The sequence below is a fragment of the Talaromyces atroroseus genome (genome assembly GCF_001907595.1).
Source record: "Talaromyces atroroseus strain IBT 11181 chromosome Unknown scaffold_11, whole genome shotgun sequence".
NCBI classification, from domain to species: Eukaryota; Fungi; Ascomycota; class Eurotiomycetes; order Eurotiales; family Trichocomaceae; genus Talaromyces; species Talaromyces atroroseus.
In genome coordinates, this window is record NW_017971443.1 from 786,292 (window position 1) to 799,993 (window position 13,702).

Consider the following 13,702-nt stretch of genomic DNA (forward strand, 5'->3'; position numbering starts at 1 on the left):
ACCAGATATAGAGTAGGGGTGTGTTTTCCGCTTCGTGTATGTATTGATATTTACTTAGTTCAAGGCACATGTATCAGTATTTGATTTTTAAAGCAAAAATTAAAACCTGCAAAGAAAGGAGGGCTGTTTAGACCCTTTCTAAATTGCATAGTTCTTCCACGCATTCGCATCTCCATTATTATCGTTATTCAAGCCCTACATTTGTTTTCAACATCCAGGTTATGACATACACTGCAGCGAGATGATAACACGAAATTTAAATAGTGAACCAAAACAAAATACCTACCAATAAGTAGATGGTACTTCTGGTTTTCACTTCTACTACGCACTATGGTCATTGCGCAGGAGGACAAGTTTCGGCGCCTTCCACGCCGCAACACGGAGAGCTTAATTCAATTCCTGCCATCGAATTGTGAAAGCAGTGGCTGTACTTGCGTTGGTGGGTTGTCATACCAGTATTATGTCCTTTTTTATGAACGTCCTCGAAGCGTTACTGTGTCCGACAACGGTCCCAATATATCGATTCTCATTCGCCCATGTCTGAATGCGAAAGCGTCTACTATATTCAGGTGTATTGTCTCCCTTCGTACCCAAGACCTTGTCAAGCAGGTACCACTCTTGCCCGGCCATCTGTTGAGGCGCGGGATGTTCTGGGTATAGAAGGCGATGGTGTCGCCATTCCTGAAAAGCTGCGTTAATACGGAGGATCAAAGATGGGTGGGAACTATAGAGCTTCAGCAGATTCTTTTCATTTTCTTCTAGATCTCGCAATAGCAAGCGTCCGCTCAAACCTCCATTTGGCGTGACTGTCAACCGATCAGCACTTGAGGATGCTGATTTAGTGTCTCTCAGATCGAACAACGAGGGTGGATATCATGACCATGGTCCCGAGCCGCTAATGGTGATTTGACCGTGATACAAGTGCCACGGTTCTACCTACCCCAGAGACTTCAGAACCGCTTGTGTGATCTCAACCTGGTTGGGAGATGAGTCGAATCCATCACCTATCCAACGGCCTTTGTAGGTCAGCACCAGAGCAGTGATGATCCTGCGGTCTCGTCCCCAGCAGGTATGCCTGGGCCTCATAATATCCAAAAGCTCTTGTGTGGCTGAATCATGGAGTGTCTTCAAAAGCCCTAATTGTATCCCCCCCCCCCCCTATCCCCCTCAATCTTCCGATGACACGCGATACCGCTCGACGTGCTGGGTGAACAAAGGGGTCCCTGGAGTGGGCTAAGATATCCTTGTCAAGATCTTTCAAAACCAAGTCGCCGCTAGAGTCTTGGAAAAGCACTTTGACGGATTTGGAGGCAATGAGTTCAAGAGCAGTCCACCCGCGACTAAACCATGTCGATAGTGCCAGAGCCAGACATGGACTACCGTCTTCTTTCCACGTGAAGTTGACCAACTCCAAATCATGGACAAGTGTATGTTCTGCCCTTGTATAATTCTCATGCATTTTGTTGAGAGCCATTCTCCTCTTATCTTTGTCTGTGGGAACACTGATAGAGTCCCACCAGATTCCATCCCAATCGAGGCGGGCTGCAATATCTGCAAAACGTTTGAAGAGACACATGTTAGAGTCGATGGAGGCAAACTCCCTTGATTCGTGAGCTCTTTTGGACCTCCGGTATCGAGAGAGACCCGAAATCGCCTCCCCAGGCCCTGTCAATCGAATCTGGTGCCACGGGCAAAGGCGAGGCAATTGCAACCCACTCCAGCAGCTGTAAGACGCTAAACAGGAAGGACGGTCCATTACTCCCACGGATCGCCTGCTGTAGGGCGTAGTCCTTGCCCAAGTGGTATGGGCAATAGAGAGATCTGGAGTCAGGTCTGCCCCGCGATTCACGCGCCAAGTCATCCAGAAGGCGTCTGCACCAATTCGCCGCTTCTACGGGAAGATAGGAAGGATCATATTAGTCAAGCAGTAATTCTAGGCAAGAAAGGCGTTGGATTAGACCTCGAGGTCCTAGCAAGAGGAACAAGAACAGCGCGAGCGTCGCTGGTAACAAGAATTACCACCGCCATCTTAGCACTTCTTTGGATTGCGCTTCTGCTCACTGTGGGTGGCTTAAGACGCCATACACGGTGTACGCAACTTGATGTTCTCTGTTTCTCACACCGTCAAACTGACATTTCTGATCGCTAGATCTGTTCGGAATTGGCCTTAGCAGTCTCCAGAATGTCGTTGTCGCAGGGGTGGTCAGAACGCCTAGCGCTATGGGCGTGCATATCAAGAAGGTCTATACGATAACAGGCTCAAGTGTCGCGGAAGTGCTGAGGAAAACACAGCTTAAGCACCCATTTGTAGGGACATCACTGTTGGATATCTTTTTCCCTGGATCTCTGCGTGTTAAGGATGGGGCTAACCTCGAATTCTGAAGGAGCGCCATGGCGACAAGGCTTGCACCAAACAAGTACGGAACACGTCTCGATAATCTAGGGTCATATCCATGAATGGGAAGAGACGGCAAGTGATCTGACACCACTTCGCCACTTTTCTCGAGGACAATTTATCACGCTACGGTCATGTTGAAGATGGTGTAGGATGAAACTCGTGTTCTACAAGATAATATGTAGGCATGAATAATCCTTTTTTTGGCGTAAAAGTGCACATAGGTGTGATGGAATAGCTCCGGGAAGTACCTAGATATGACTTCTCGAGAGGGAGACATAAATGTCGCTAGGTTCGATAATTCTACAGTCCGGATTTGGGACATGGCAGCAGGTGAAAAGGCGACGCGGCACCCTTAGGTTTGAATAAGCAGAATGTATTGAGCTCTAATTTACTGTATCTAATCATCCAAATCCTCCTCGTCAGACGTCTCTGTGTCCCAATCAGTCTCCCATCCTTCCATTGTTGCTAGGCATCTGAAACAATAGTATTCACCCGGCGAGTACTCCCCATTCCACCTTCCATCCTGAAGATAGAAGAAATACTCTAGTGCTTTTAATGGATGTCCCCAGCGCTCGCATTGACGGTGATAAAGCTCATTATGGTCGTCGACACTATCCGAGTCCTCTGTGGAATTAGGTGTTGTTGCTTGAGATTTGTAGGTTTTATCGTTATCCATTTCTCGACACCGACGACAGAGAAAACACACAGATGGATTTTCAGCATCGATAATCCAATTATCTGACTCACCAAGCAGGAAACAAATACATTTTTTGGGTCTGACTCGTTCTTTCAATTCTTCCCACCAAGGTTCAATTAGACGATCATCATCGTGCATTTTATTAAAGCATCGGTGACAAAGAATATTGAGGAAATTATAGCTCAAATGATTTTTCTTAAAAGTTTCAGTTGGTTTCAAAGTGAACAAATCACCAAGTGTATCGTAAGACCGGTTAGCGTGGCCTAGTACCTGTTCGGTTGATGTTTCGCGCTCAATGAATCCGTCCAGATCATGAATCACGGATCTCAGACGTTCATGCCATCGGATGAAAAACTTGGAAAACCATAGTGATATGGACATCGCTGTTTCACCTCTGTGAATTGCATGAATATCTGCTTCTTTGTCCCAAAGAAATTTCAGAATCTCACTTCCAACGTGAGGTCCAAGTACAACTTCATGAATTGGGGGTTCTTCAGGGAGGCCGAAATCATTATAATTGTAGGTTATTGCTTTAGGGTCGAACTCTAGTATCAGTCGAAGACTTTCTTTATCAGAACGCCTAATGGCAAAACCCAGGCAATAACGAATGGCCCCAGCATTGATACAGTCAGTTGATTCTGTGCGAAACATTCGAAGTAGCGTAGATAGCATGTCATGGATAAATCGATGCTCAGATATAGCAGTAATATCTCCGAGTTGCGTCGCAGTAATCAAATTTCAACCATCACTTATCGGCCCATGAAAGTCGATGCAATCTTCGAATAGAAGCACCATATCTACTGCAGCCTTGAAAGTTGAGGGAAAAAATAATGAAGCCGGAGTGCTATACGCATAAAATTGTCAACATGACCCCGAGCTTTGAGAGGAAAATATAGACTCACAAGCATTTCTTGTATAAACTTCTATGCACCAGCGCCATTTTGTCTGCGCCTTGCAAAACCAGAAATTTGGCCAATTCGAAATGACCGCCATGAGTGGCAAACTGCGGAATAGAATAAGATAGGTATTAGAGATATGTCATAGATGTATATTATAAACCGCTTTGTAGATTATGGCTGGCTAGCATAGTAGTGATACTCACATGTAGTGGCCTCCACCCATCGGAATTAACATCCAAGACGGAGGCATCCCCTCTCTCGAAAAGCTCAGAAACAGCAGCTACGTTTCCCGACTTGCAAAATTGAAATATAAGTGCATCGTCCTGCACAGCTCGCACAGGCGATATGCTGTATTGCCAACCTGTTTGCGAATTCATGGTAGTTGCTTCAATTCCATATTTGAGCCCAATTCTAATCATCCATGAAGCCGGGTGAAAAATGAATGACGTTGTTGTTCTATATTGCACGGAGCTTTCACCATAGATCGTGATTGAGCTTTTCACAACCTTCGTCTTACAGATTATCGTACCAAATCTAGTCCTGTGGAACGACGTCTGGTAATCTTCTGTAGTCTGTAAACTTCGAAATGCATTAGGGTTTGCTTTTGGCTGCCTCGGTAACACCTGATACTAGAAATTCTCTGACAATTGGACTCAATAATTTCTTCTTTCGTTGGCGCAGTTCCTCTTCCAGGCATTTTATATGGTGATCCACATTTTCAATGCTGCGGGTACTCGATGAAAACTTCCATTGATATTCAGCTTGTCGGTTTGTTGAGCTGTCAATGGACAGTGATGTATCATTTTGTAGAAATGTATACGGGCTATCCGTACGATTCTCAACGATTGCTGCAATACATGAAGTAGATATGTCAGCGGTAGATAAGACGGGCAGACAGATGTTAAGCATACCTTGGGCCCTCAGAGTTTCAAGACTAGCACCGCGTTCATCTCCATCTACGGAACTTTTAGAAAGGACAATACATACACACCAAGAGAACTGACGCTCCCATACCATTGTGCATGGTCTCCCACAAGACCTCGAGAAACGCTTTGGTGCAAGACGCTGCAGTCGCCGCAGCATACTCCTGCCACATTTTACTTTTGTGGCTATCTGCATAATCACAGACGCCCTTGATGATAATACAACGTAAACTGTCGCATATCCCCACACCCTCCATTTTAAAGCCGATAATTCCTGTCTTTTCAGCCAATTTGTCGCGGTGTTCTCCAGATTTCATTAGGGTGTCTCCGGAGGCAAGGGTACCAAAGTGCATTCGAGGAAATGGATTCCGTCCAGTGAGCCGGTTTCGTTTTATTAGCATTTCAGCGCATCCAAGCTGATTGCTATCACTCTCAAGTGCCTTGCCACAAATTGGGTCCTCGTTGAATTTGCAATCACTGCAGATGCACGTAGTCATCCGGGTTTGATGTTGATGCTTATGGCGATTTGTAGCCTCAAATAATTGATCTTGTGCAGCACCTGGGTATTGCCACCTAGCTTCCCGGCTTTGGAGATGTGAAAGATATTTCAGGTGTCTTTCTTGAAATTGATATTGTAGCCTGCGAGTCTTCAAAGCCGAGAGAAAGCTTCGGATGTCTCGGTCTGCACGGCAAAGCGTTTCCGTAAAATCGTGCTTCGGCTGGAGTCCGTCAGGGTATAGTCTTCCAAAATCATACTCAGCAATTTTGGAACTAATAATGACATCCCCTAGTATGAGCTCGGTGTCTGCTGATGGGAATGGCACACCTCCACAGATTCCGGTCAGTATCGCTAACTCAATCCCAGGAAAACTGACGAGTAGACTCGACGCGACGCTGGCGGCACTTCCTTTCCCCATTTCTGGCAAACATACCAGGACGATGTTGTATTTATCAATTCTTCCTGGTTGGTAGAAATTCATATCCTGTCGTTGTTTCCCATAGACCTCGTAGTGCTCATCCAAGAGAGCTTCGACAGCATCGAATTCCACCGGCAAAGCGCAGACAATCGCGATTTTGAAGTCATTGCGAGATCGAGGGCGCATTCTGAAGACAGTTGGACAAGACTCCTCACAGCCTGATAGGTGAAAAATGGGACTCGCTGCTTTCGGGAAGCTCTGAGACGACTTATTGATAGTCCGCAGGTCTTGGATGGTATCAGACGAATTTCTACCTGAGGTATACAAACGGGATGTGTGTTGGACTGCGCCACGGAATGAGGCCTCTAGTTTTGCTTGTTGGGGTGTGCCTTGTGTCACGTGTGAGTGTCAGGGTCTGCACAGATGATTTGCTGAAGTCTACCTGTGGACGACAAGGCTGAAGTTTTGATGCAGCATTCTGGCTACTCAGCCTCACTGTGACCGACCCCTTTCATTGGATATCAACTAATTTTTCCCTTGCCATTCAAATACATATGACTAGAATTTCTGCTACCTAGGTACTACAGAGTTAGATAATCCCCCTGAAGAGTTCTTGACTCGAGCTCGTTCGTCTGTATATATTTCACATCAATATCGGGATGGCTTCTATAACTACCTAATGAAATCCACACAGAAGTTATCAAAGGCTTGCCAAATAGGAAATTTCTTCAAAGTGTATATGTACGGAAATGAAAGTCTGAGTGTCAAATGAGAGCGAAATTGTACAAGATGTACACATATGTTTGGCATTGCTGATCACATACAATTACCTTCCCAACAAGAGGCCTAGTAAGCATACGTCAGTAGGCTGTAGTAATAAGGATTCGGGCTGCCTACCTACCTAGCGAGGTATATAGCACAAAAAGAAAATATCTCTTCCTATACAATCGAATCGACAGGTCATTCCACTGCCCCTAAATCCTCCAAGATCTTCACACAATCTTCGCGTCCGTCCTCTTTCGCTACTGTAAGTGCAGTATCACCATATTCATCCCGTTGGTTAATGTCCACACCAGCTTGCTCGACCAGGTACTTGATGTATTCTTCATGTCTCTTTTTAGGTATAGTTTTCATGTAATTCGCAAAATTGAATGTTTTATGCCCGATGACAAGCTGAACTGCCAAATGGCGTCCGGCGAAGATCGCATAATTCAACGGAGTATGGTCTTCTGCGTCTGTCAAGTTCGTGTAAATCTTGCTTGACATTTTGTTAACAAAGTTCCAGTCTGCACCAGCATCAAGGAGGATCTCCGCACAGGAGAGACTATCGCGAGGGTCCTCAGATCCAAGATCCAAAGCCAATTGCAGAGCTGTGAGTCCATCACGTGTTGCTTTATTTACATTAACGCCTTGCGCGATGATGTTTCTGAGAATTTCTTCGAGACCGACGGCCGCGGCTAGATATATGTAGTCTTTTGAATAGTCCCTCTTCGTTTCATCGGCATCCTTATATCGAGACCAGATGGATGGCATCTTATGAAGACTGGTTAATCGCATGAACATTGTGGGATCGAGAACCGGATCCCCTAAGCACGTCCAATTGGGAAAATTAATGACATGCGAAGGGTATCTGAAACTCAGAATTCGCTTCATTTTAGCCGGCTCTTTTATGAATATGTAATCAAGCATATTCCAGAGCTCCTCCGGTACCGTTGTGATACTTTGAATATGGCTGTCAAAGTGTCGACCACAGTAACCAAGACACGTGCCCCAAATCATGTCCAATGGTTCCACCTCAGCGAGAAGATGTTGCAGACACATGATAGCCATTTTGGCATTTGCTGCGTCGTTATTTAAAAGCACCTCATGTAATTCAGGTGGATGTTCTGTTCTTGGATTCGTTGCAAATTCTTTCAGAGAGAAGTGAATAGGCCTGACATCGTCCATGCCAAAACGGTTGAGTTGAAGAAGACCATTGGTTAATTTGTTAAGCATGAAACCGTCGTAGGGATTTTTGTCTTCCCCAGCCATTTTGTATTTCAGAGATACTGCGTCAACAAGGGTTTCATTGTCGATAGTTTCCTTTGTGTAAAGTCCCCAAAGGAAACACATCTGTATGAGAGACTTCGTCGTTTGTGGGTAGGAAGTGATCATTCTGCGAAACATCGATAGATACGTATTTTCTAAATCAGTTGGCAGCATTTTCAGTTGTGTCCTAATATCGGGCTCGGCGACTAGTAGTAGATCATTTAGTTGGAGATCGACCCATAAATACCTTGGATATGTCAGTTACAATCTTCTGAAGCAATGAGAAGTCAAGGCATACATTCCATTAGAGTTCTCAATCAATGTCTTTGTGACCTCTTCTCGAAGTTTCGGATTGATATGCCCAAGCTCCGTTGCCACGCGGTATTTAACAAATCTTTCAATATCTTTTTGTGCTGAGTTGTTTTTGGAGCCCAGCCAAAACGCATCAAGACGACGAATTTTGCTTGATATATCAATTTCTTCTCGGCTCGCAAGAAATATTTTCACATTATGGACTTGATCATCGATTTCACAACAGAACTTTAGAATCGGCTTTCGAAATTTCTCGTCGCATTCATCTAAGCCATCAAGGACAACGAACACGCGTCTAAAAAGCATACTGCATTGGAGAAACAAATACCTGAGGTCGTCAAACGTAAAGTGTCGTGCATTCGTCGCGAACTCGCGATAGAGCTTAATTACTGAGTCAGGAAGTTCTTTGAGTTCCCAACATAGCTGTTTCACAAGATTGGACATCATCTGCACCGGCATCAACTGTCTGTTTGTCTCTTCCCCTTTGAAGTAAGTATATATGACTGTGTCATTCGTCAACCTGCTGCGTTGGCTTAAATGATTGATGACCACCGAGCTACTGCTATTAGCATCTCGCACATAAACGTAACCAACTCTTTGTAACTTACGAAAGTATGGATTTGCCAGTTCCAGCTTAGCTATAATGTTAGCTTAACAGCAAGAAACTATAAGCTAAATGGGAACGAACCAGGGCCGAATAACCAAAAGATGTTCGAAGACCGGCTCTTAATCCAATTATTGAAAGCCTCTGTTTCAAGGAGCCATGATCCAGTGTCCTTATATCTTTTATTGCTCATCACATCATGGATTTGCACAATGTTGTCCATGGAGAGCCATTCGAGGAACTCTTGCCTTTCTTTTCCTGTACGGTAGATATCTCTTAGGAGCTTGTCCATCATTCTGATAGTAAAAGTGAAACATACGAGCGTTTAATGAATCTCTTTTCAACATGTTCTCCTCAAGTGCTGAAGTTGACTTTATAATTATCGCGTTGGAAACGATATTCAAATTTTCGGTTTGGCGTTTTAAATTAGACTGTATCTTGCCAAATTGCGCTTCGAACGGAGCCCACTGGACTCTTGCAAAAACAGCAAGAGCATTCGCATCTGCTTCCTATGAGTGCACATTTCATTAAGTATCCAGAAAAGAACCACTCACTTTTCCCCTTATCTTGATCAAGGTAAGCTCGGCGCGCATGTCTGCAGAAGGAGAGTATATTTGTATACATTGAAACCAGAACCTAATAATGTCAGTGTTTCATTCAAGTGTATCTGATTTGATATCCAACCTCATGTAGTCGTGGTTCATTGGACTTGATCTCAGCAAAAGCACGCAGCGCTTTAAGCAGATCTGCAATATCCTCCATCATCTTCGTCAGCTTTTCATAGTATTCAAAATACTTGACTGCTGCCTTATCCTTGAGTTAGCTTAGAGCCACCAATTCTCAGAAAGTCATTACAAACATCGATGACAAGTCGTATCACTCCAAAAACTATGGAGCTGACTTCGGGATAGGCTTGGATTCCAATTGTCGCACCGGCCATCAGTGATTCGACAACTTGCAAAAATGAAAGCGTCCGATCTGCAATTCTTCTGGCGACGGATTGTTCCCGGTGTAATTTGTCGATGTCCTCTATGGCCTGATGGACCTGTAATGAAGATCGAACGTCCTGAAAACTCCATGCTTTTCTTTCGTTCTCGCTGAGATCGTTCCAATGCTGCTTCCATGCTTCTTGAAATGCAGCGTTCTTGGATTTCTCGATAATGGCACCCGTCTGTTCTGTGCCTCCCTCCGAGTTAGAAGGTTCTTCGACTTTCTTGACATTCGCGATATTCTCGGCTGGCTTGACTGTTTCAGCCGTCTGTTCCGGCTGTACCTTCGAATGAGAAGATTCCTCGACTTTTTTGACATTCTCAATCGGCTTGACTGGCTCAGCCGTCTTTTCAGGCAAAGACGCCGGAATCCTGGATTTCTTTTTCTTAAATATCTTCAAAAACTTAGGCATCCCGTTTTTCAAATATAGGTCGATGTGTTGAAAAATACAGAATTATACCGCCCAATGGTATTTATCAAAGAGATTTGACCTTGAAAGTCGAATCAACCGCCCAGATGCTTGGGACACATATAAGTACGCTGCGGCCGACAAGGCTCGCACAGCCGAGCGCCATGGTTTCATGTTTGCAGGGCAGTGCAAGCGCATGGTTAGTGAGTGGTCGAAACGGGGCTGACTGGCGTGCAAAGTGAGCATGCAATTGGCTTAGATGAAGCGTTGGATGCAGGGTGTTGGCGGCGCTGCTGGAGGGTTGCAGACGCCGACAGCCAATGGCCTGGAAGGAAGGCGCAACAGTGCTGCTTCCCGCGTCAAGCAGCACAACATCGTTTTGTCCGTCATCTTTACATCTGCAAAACAACTCATCTAGCATGTACCATTCGGCGAAGAAAAGAAAGCTTTCGAACAATGAAGACGTTGAGGATAATGTCCCCGAAACAAACAGAACCACCCTTGCATCCTTGAGCAGGTCCGTCACTCCGCCATTGACTACCCGCGCCAGGCCGTTTTCTCCCCGACAGCAGGACAAAAAGCCGTCCATAGACGCTGCCTCTAGAGTCAAGCAAGACCATGCAGTCGATATTGGAAAGCAGCCTGAATTGATTGAGCGAAAACGCCACGTCATCCCATCACCTATACAGCTTACACATATCCGAGATCTTCCTTCAGGCAATAATGTTGACACGGTCCAGTTACACGACATCCTGGGGGATCCCATGATCCGGGAATGCTGGCAGTTTAATTATTGTTTTGACATCGACTTCCTCATGAGTCAATTTGATCAGGATGTGAGAGATCTTGTACAAGTGAAAATAGTCCACGGCTCGTGGAAACAAGATTCTGCAAATCGGATACGAATAGATGTACGGCTAACAAGTCATTTCCAAGTATGAATGTCGCGCCTAACTAGATCCAGGAAGCTTGTTCTCGTTATCCAAATGTTGAGCCTATTGTTGCGTATATGCCAGAGCCTTTCGGTACCCATCATTCAAAAATGATGATTCTTCTTCGGCATGATGACCTTGCTCAGTATGGCCCCCAGCCCCGTGATATGGCTTGTCCTCTAACTATAATACAGGGTTGTTATCCACACTGCTAATATTCTCGCTGGAGATTGGGCAAATATGTCTCAGGCTGTTTGGCGGTCGCCACTTCTCCCACTAGCTCTGACGCAACACGACCTTGATGCAGAAGTTGAAGTATTCGGAACCGGCGATAGATTCAAACGTGATTTATTGGCTTATCTCGATTTTTACGGTAGGAAAAAGACGGGCGTATTAGTAGATCAACTTCGGAAGCATGACTTCAAAACAGTTCGTGCTGCTTTGATAGCCAGCGTGCCATCAAGAGAGAAACTCAGTCGTGCGGATTCATCCAAGTCAACGCTATGGGGTTGGCTTGCTTTGAAAGACGCTCTACGACAGATTCCACTGCGAAATGTTTCTCACGGAAAATTTTCCCATATTATTATACAAGTATTTATTCAATCCACCGCAGAAGCCTTCTCCGAATGCTAATTTGTTTAGGTCTCCTCGATTGCCTCTTTGGGGCAAACAGACAAATGGCTAAAGGATGTATTCTTCGATAGCCTTTGTCCTTCATCTTACGTTTCTAACAGAACTAAGACTAAGAAGCCGAGGTACTCTATAGTCTTTCCCACACCTGACGAAATTCGAAGATCCCTGGATGGGTATGGATCAGGAGGATCGATTCACATGAAGTTACAAAGCGTCACGCAACAAAAGCAGCTTCAATATATGCGCCCTTACTTGTGTCAATGGGCTGGAGACAAAGATTATCTCACCACAAGAGCAGGTTGCCTAGATTCTTCTAACATCGAAGGACTTCGGACTCAGCCGAAGAAAGAGGCAGGACGTCGTCGTGCTGCACCGCATATTAAGACTTATATACGGTTCTCTGACGAGACAGCAATGGATTGTATTGACTGGGCTATGATAACTTCTGCTAACTTATCTAAGCAAGCTTGGGGTGCTGCACCCAATTCAGCAGGAGAAGTACGAATTTGCAGTTGGGAAATTGGAGTTCTTGTGTGGCCGGAAGTAATTGTTGGAGAAACGCGCAGAAAAGACGTTGCTAAGCAAGCAACTATGGTACCTTGTTTCAAGAGAGACCTGCCAGATTCAACTCTTCTTAGGGATGATAGTTCGGTTGTGGGAATCCGGATGCCTTACGATTTACCTTTGACAGCCTACGGTGACGACGATGTACCTTGGTGTGCCACGATAAGCCATGCAGAACCGGACTGGTTAGGTCAGACCTGGGAGACGTAATTTTCTATTGCATGATGGAAGCTACAACAAACAACAAGGAAACACCACACCAATGTCTCTTCCCGTGAATAAGCTCATATATAGACAATGTTGCTCCTGTAAATTAAGCACCACATAGGTTCTTATTTTCCTCTTGACTTCTTGTAAGGCGACCTCACTCGTGCATACTAAATCCTTCAATGGGAGGTGAGCCTTGCAGGCCCTACTAATTTTCGTCTTCCCACACGTCTTCCCTTTCTTCCTTCTTCGCTTCCTCATCATTTTCCTTCGCTTCTTCTTTTCCTTCAGCCTCCGGCTCATTCTTTTTCTCTACTTTTGGCGGTTCAAAGCCATATTCATTCTTGAATGATTCGACAAGATCGATATAATTGAGTTGCGCTTCTTCGACAGAGAGGTGGCTGAATTTCTTCCATTCGTTATATTTCATTTTATCCTATACATGGAATTAAAATCATTTGTGAGTGAGAAAGACATAAGCAACGACAGATCAGGCGGAAAGACTGAATAGCGAAAAGAAGAGGTATTTTTTAATATCTCACCTTGAAATTAAGACTAAAAGCGCTTGGTTTTGGGGCTTTGCTAAAATCAAATCCAGAACCTTGCTTGTATAGGCCATAGAGCTGCGAGGAAAAGTAAATAGAATATTCCAAACAGTGGTTTCAAAGAACACCCGTTTCCCTCTCGTTGTCAACATACCTTGAGTTTTTGCAAGTCGTCTGGCTCGGTCTTTAACATTAGGGACTCAGCAGAAGCCCTTTTGAATCTCTGCTCTCTTGTCTCCATGGTGTTGATATCCGTAATTAGTCTCGACGAGGATATAGCACGTATATTTCAATCAATATAATCCGTAGCGAGGATAGTACGAGGAGCTGTTTGTCATACACAATATAAACATATTCGTTAGCCAGTGTTTCACCACATCAGATAATAAGTGACACATAATTAGACGAAAATAAGCTTATCTCATTTCACTCATCCCATCTAATCTCATCTCATTCGTCCCATCCATTCATAGGACAGGACAGCAGCAAAGAAGACAACTCACCTAATGAAACGACCTTCAATAAGACGATACGGATCCGACCTGGAGGAAACGACGAATCGGAGAAAGTATGTATACACGCCTAACTCTGAAGCACGCGGGGGACAGTGTGGGCTTTTATTTATTGAGGGGGAAGCCAAACTT

The 13,702-nt window shown here is 44.7% G+C and overlaps 3 protein-coding genes across 3 annotated transcripts, besides 1 other annotated feature; 1 reads left to right on the forward strand and 2 right to left on the reverse strand.

Moving 5' to 3' along the window:
• The first annotated feature begins 5,036 nt into the window (after positions 1-5,036).
• Positions 5,037-5,270: a repeat region (Identified by RepeatMasker using a combination of RepBase library and repeat library created with RepeatScout).
• A 1,524-nt stretch (positions 5,271-6,794) lies between these two features.
• On the reverse strand, positions 6,795-10,180 carry UA08_07557 (hypothetical protein; the record flags this gene model as incomplete). The annotated part of the gene is made up of 8 exons (XM_020262464.1): positions 6,795-8,109; positions 8,161-8,656; positions 8,783-8,812; positions 8,863-9,036; positions 9,098-9,287; positions 9,333-9,414; positions 9,488-9,591; positions 9,638-10,180. The coding sequence occupies 8 exons, from the start codon at positions 10,178-10,180 to the stop codon at positions 6,795-6,797; spliced, it is 2,934 nt and encodes a 977-aa protein (XP_020117218.1).
• A 317-nt stretch (positions 10,181-10,497) lies between these two features.
• On the forward strand, positions 10,498-12,516 carry UA08_07558 (hypothetical protein; the record flags this gene model as incomplete). The annotated part of the gene is made up of 4 exons (XM_020262465.1): positions 10,498-11,013; positions 11,136-11,254; positions 11,304-11,700; positions 11,752-12,516. 4 exons carry the CDS (start codon positions 10,498-10,500, stop codon positions 12,514-12,516), a joined length of 1,797 nt encoding a protein of 598 aa, XP_020117217.1.
• Positions 12,517-12,721: 205 nt separating this feature from the next.
• Positions 12,722-13,299, reverse strand: UA08_07559 (hypothetical protein; the record flags this gene model as incomplete). Its single annotated transcript, XM_020262466.1, has 3 exons — positions 12,722-12,949; positions 13,056-13,136; positions 13,213-13,299. 3 exons carry the CDS (start codon positions 13,297-13,299, stop codon positions 12,722-12,724), a joined length of 396 nt encoding a protein of 131 aa, XP_020117402.1.
• Positions 13,300-13,702: the final 403 nt, after the last annotated feature.